Here is a 5,392-nt window from a genome sequence, read left to right as displayed (position 1 = left end):
TTTTTTGCTTTTTATATGGGAAACTTACCACCGAAACCTAGCATCTAAGGCGCAGAAATAAACTCCATTTTTTTGTATTTTTACAACCTTAGATTTTCATGGTTTCTGATAAACCTTGGATCAAGCCAAGTGTTCTCTGTTAAGATCATCAGACGGAGGAGGAAAAACTGAATAAAACAATCGAGCTGGAATTTTTTTTCCGTATCTGCGTTTTGTAAATAAAATGAAGAAGAAGGGTTTGGATCATATGCTTCTCAGGGTCCGTGAGCTTGCCTTTTTCATTTTTTTTTACTCTTTTTTTTTTAATTAAATAACAATGAACTTGAATCTAAAATAACTAAAACATATTTTTGTGAATGACTTTCTTTTTTTTTATAAATTCTATGCTAAAATGACTTAAAAAAAGTAAAAATAAAAATAAAAGACTAAAAGTAAAAACTAACATAAAAAAAACAATAATAGTAAACAAAAATGCGCTAAAAATTTGGTGTCTACAGCATCCTCACCTTTTTATTTTTCTTCCCTTTCTTTTTCTTCTTTTCTTTTTCTTTTTCTTCTTGGGTGGTACTCTGGTTTTCACTAATGAACCAATCCTGCCGATAGCCTTCATCAACTCAAAATGTATTTAAGAAAAATGATAGCATCAGTGCGACAAACCTTCCCTTGCAAATTGGCGAAGATGTATTGACATCATTTGTCATTTGATTAAGAAAATTTCCTTAAAGAGGTGATGCAAAGAACGGAAGTCAGGACTTTTGGCTTTTGTAATGGGGTCTGGCGGGGTGATAAGAAAAGGTTAAGGCTTGAAGGCAGATTTCAAAAGTGGTTTAAGTAATCTGAGATCGCATTGTTGCGCCAACCCTATTTTAGGGTTAAATCAAAAATTGCCCCAGTTTATTCTCAATTGAGGCTCTTTTTCTTTCATTTTCCTCTTTTCCGGCCTTCTGCCATTCTTTTGAATTTTTTCCAAAAATTTGCCCCAGTTTATGCTCGACCGAGGTTCTCTTTCCTTTTTCTTCTTTTGATTTTGGCCCTCCCTCAAAAATTAAATTTGCCCCAGTTTGGGGTTTTTCTTTTTCCTTTTTTTTCAAAACTCAATTTACCCCAATGTGGGGTTTACGATTCTCAGGGTTTGCCAAACGAAATAGCTTATTCTGAAGGTTCAAAAGGGATAACTAGGGATAAAATGTTTGATTGGAAAGGAAGACGGCCTGACTTTCGTTCCATTCTTCGCATTAACCCTAAAAGGAAACTTCCATTTATCAGATGAAAATTTCTTACACATCTCCGAATTGATTGGCTGAGGGAACAAGTGGTCCACCAAGCAATATCTTTTTGATAATAAGAGCACTTTGCCAATTCGCGGTGAACTCTTCTTTCGGCTTCATTTTGTACTGACGAAAACCACCTTAATGCTTTGCTTCCTCGTCTGAATGGTCATGATTTGACCCTTTAATGGTAATCACGGACCAATCCTTTTGATCATATTGACCATGATGGACTGTGTTTAACTGCTTCTTGTTCCTAATCTTGATCCCGATTCGGCTTGAATTTTTTTTTTATTCCATTCGGGCTTCTTTGAAACATTTTCGGATGTCTCTTCGCCACTCCTCTCATTTTACAATTCAAATTCACATTCGTGAGATCGCTGCCATCAAATTTCTGAACAGTGATATCCAAAGGGTCAGACGGTTTTATTCTGGGCCATCTGAAAAGAATGTATAAGTCACAATATAAAGCTGTACATTTTATTGAATTTCCAGACAAAACCAAACTTAATATCATGAAACGTGTCTTTAGTAGTCACTTGATTGAAAACTATTTACAAAAAACATAGTTAAACAAAAGGCACATGTATAAACGATTTTCATTGGTTTTAACCAAAATAACTCCCCAAATTTATCGAAACTTCCCTTCAAGAAGGAGGAATCTCACTAATTCAGCCATTTCCAGGATTTTCAAATTTCTTCATTGGGGGGTAAATGCCTCAGAGGTGTCCTTGTGTTCAGGAAGGGGATTCGTACTTATGCTCGGTCCTTGTTCTTCCCTTTTCCTTAATACTATATCTCCTGCTTCGATCATGTCCTGGATCTTATGTTTTAGTACCCAACAATTACTGGTCGAGTGACCAGGGGCTCCAGAATGGTAGGCACAAGCGGCTTGAGGGTCGTACCCAGTAGAGAGACCTCGACGAGAGTAGTTTGGAGGAGGTATGTCATCGATTTCACCGGCGGCCTTGAGCTGTTCGTACAGTTGGTCAATGGGTCGGCCTAAGTTGGTAAAAGTTCGAGATCGACCAGGTTTTTGTATTTTATTGGTTTGAGGAGGGTTGTAAGTCTGTTGGTTTGGTGGAGTAGGTCTGGGATTATAAGGTAGACGAAGTCGAATTTGAGAACTGTTTTGAGATATTAGGGAGGGCATTGGAGATGGGCTAGCATAGTTTGGCTGAGGTCGAGGGTGATTGGTAGTAGTATGGTAAACAGGGCGTAGGTTTGGATAGCGAGATAAATATGTGTGGTAACGTTGGGATCTAGGTCTTGAAAACGGTCCTTGGCCCCACACAAAAGTAGTTTCCTCCTCTTTCTTCTTACGTTGAGGCTCCCTTCCATTATTACTCTGACCTTGCAAGGCGTCCAACTGTGATTTTAAAGCTGATACATTGACAATTTTCCCTGCTTTGACGTATTCGTCATATTCCTCCAACTTATTGATAATTGCTGCAAATGAACACCCGGTCATGCGAAAAATCTCCTCAAAATAGGGCGGGTCATGAGCTTTGATGAACGTACGAACAATCTCATCTTCAGTCATGGGGGGCTCTACCTTGGCGGCCAATTTCCTCCATCTCTTCGCGTATGTCTTGTGGTCCTCGGATGGTTTCCTCTTGGTTCCCTCCAATGTGGTCCTCGTTGGAGCCAGCTCGCAATTGTATTCGTATTGCCTTAGAAAAGCGGTTGATAAGTCCATCCATGTCCTCATATCCTCGGGCTTCAAATTGGAATACCAGTCCAGTGCATCGCCTTCTAAGCTTTCAGGAAACAAACGAACTGGTAGATTCTCGTCATCTATTGGCTTGCCCAACTTGTTGTCGAACATTCGGAGATGTGTCTTGGGATTGCCCGTTCCGTCATACTTGCTAAACTTGGGCGTTTTGAAACCCATGGGCAATTGCATATCCGAAAATAGGCACAGGTCGTTGTAGTCCAAACCTCCTTGTTTGTTCAAACCTTGGTTTTTCCTTATGAACTCCTCAAACCGATCCAATCGTTTTAGCAAATTCTTAACTATCGACGCGGACGACTCCCCAGCTGCTGCTTTCCCTTGGGTGGCGGTATCCATGTTAAATGGCTCAGTGATGGAGTAATAATGTGGTCCCTGAGGTTCGAGTGGCATATTCGGACTAATGTGTGGATAATTCTGGGGAATTTGGGGGTGAGGAGGATTGGTTTGGATAGCGGGTGCCTGGGAATGGGGTAGGCCATGAGTGGGATAGATAAAAGTTTCTTCATGCGGATTTGCAAAATGCGGGGTAGAGGGGGTTTGAGTATAGGGTAAAAGTATTGGTTGCGGTTCAGGTTGGTTAGTAGGTAAAGGCTCAGGTTGACCACCGCTACCACTACCAGCAACCAACTGGTGGATCACGCGCCGTTGTGTGGTCATTTCCATATTCAGCTCATTGAATTTATTCAAAACTTCGCTCAGTTGAGCTCCTCGGTTTGCCAAATCAGCTAATGGGGCCGTTACAGGCCTGTCGGATGATTCCGGGTGTGTACTCATGTTTACACAGTTTCTCAAAGCCCGACTGCGAGATCGTATAACGATGGGGCTTTTTGTGTAGCTATATTTGAAAAACACATGAAAATTTAGGAAAAATCCTTATTTAGACTCCCTTTCTGGCTTAACTGCTGTTAAAAGAAAGAAAAAGAAAGAGAAAAAGACACGAGTTAGTAACAATTAAAGTAATTCGGATGCATGTCCTATGGGGGAACCCTTTTTGTGCCAAGGGTAGGCCTAGAATGAGAATGCAATCCTCCAGAGCAGGCACTATACAATACCTGATGGATCCGATCAACTTATTTGAGTGAAAAATAATTAAAAATAAAAATTGTCCAATTGGAGTGAAAAAAAGGACATTTGTCCCAAAAATGAGGACAAAGTCTGAATGGATCGCCTGTTTTGATCGACACACAAAATGATGTGTGAAAAATTATACTCTTAAAAGGATTACATGTCTCGACTAATTTATTTAGTGAATCTTAGACTTAAACCCTAAAAGGGAAAAAACAGGTCAAAGGGATTGGATGGAATTGATGAGTTATTCAAAATTGACTAGATCACCCCAAAAATAGGTAAACTGATCAAATGAAATTGATGATTTATTCAAAATTGATCAGATCACCCTAAAAAAGGGTAAATTGGTCGAATGAAATTGATGATTTATTCAAAATTGACCGGATCATCCTAAAAAGGGGTAAATTGGTCAAATGAATGAAAATGATGATTTATTGACTAAATTGTCCTAAAATGAATGAATTGACAAAATGAAATTGATAAATAATTTGATCAAATGAATTGAATGGAATTGATAGTTTATTCAAAATCAATGGAATTATCTCCTCTTTGGTAGTTTCAAAAATGCATTGCGATGCATTAGCCTATGAGCCTCCTACAATCAAGATTTGGCCTCAATAAGTTTACCATCTCAATAATGAGGAATTATTTGCGAATTTCTTCAAGTTAATGTCCTTTAAGCAAGGGATTATTACCAACTATGTTAAAATGGCCAAAGAATGATTGTTAGATGCTCATATTCTAATGTACCAAAGATCGCCCCAGGGTCATGGAAAGGATCGGATCCTACCTTACCTTGTGCACTACCCCTTTGGATGGTACAAAAATATAAACGTGCAAGTCTCCTTGGATTAAATATCCGAGACACAGGGCGGTTTATTCCTAACGTGGGATCCCCTAAATGGCATTCCCTTTCTATGGTTTATGCGTGATGCCAGTTTATTAAAGCAGTAAAATATGCAATTTGAAATGAAACATGACCTAAGGGACCCTTTAATTGCCAGGGTAGGCCTAAAATGATATGGCATTATTAATTCATGAACGAAATATACCAAAATTTCTTAAACGTGCAATAGCCTATCTACAAGGGTAGGTTCTAAAAGAAGATCATGCCAGACCTTTTATCTCTTAATGTTTGTGAATGCAAAAGGCAAGAAACAAGGAAAGTTAGCTCAACACATAACACATTGTGGCAATCAAATAATAATAATAAAATATAGAAAGCAGAAATAAGGTGAGAGGGTTGGAATCCCTCCCCTCGTGCATAGTGTCCCTAGTTCAGGATAAGGTCGACTCTATCCTAGGCAATTCTAATATGGAT

At 39.0% G+C, this 5,392-nt stretch overlaps 1 protein-coding gene across 1 annotated transcript; it reads right to left on the bottom strand.

Annotated features, from left to right (window-relative positions):
- Positions 1-1,968: 1,968 nt before the first annotated feature.
- On the bottom strand, positions 1,969-3,777 carry LOC113766369. Its single transcript, XM_027310566.1, has one exon. It carries the CDS (start codon positions 3,775-3,777, stop codon positions 1,969-1,971), a length of 1,809 nt encoding a protein of 602 aa, XP_027166367.1.
- Between the last annotated feature and the right edge of the window lie 1,615 nt (positions 3,778-5,392).

The sequence above is a fragment of the Coffea eugenioides genome, chromosome 3 (genome assembly GCF_003713205.1).
Source record: "Coffea eugenioides isolate CCC68of chromosome 3, Ceug_1.0, whole genome shotgun sequence".
In the NCBI taxonomy this organism is placed as follows: Eukaryota; Viridiplantae; Streptophyta; class Magnoliopsida; order Gentianales; family Rubiaceae; genus Coffea; species Coffea eugenioides.
The sequence above is the reverse complement of the archived record's forward strand: the minus strand, read 5'-3'. Positions and strand labels throughout refer to the sequence as shown.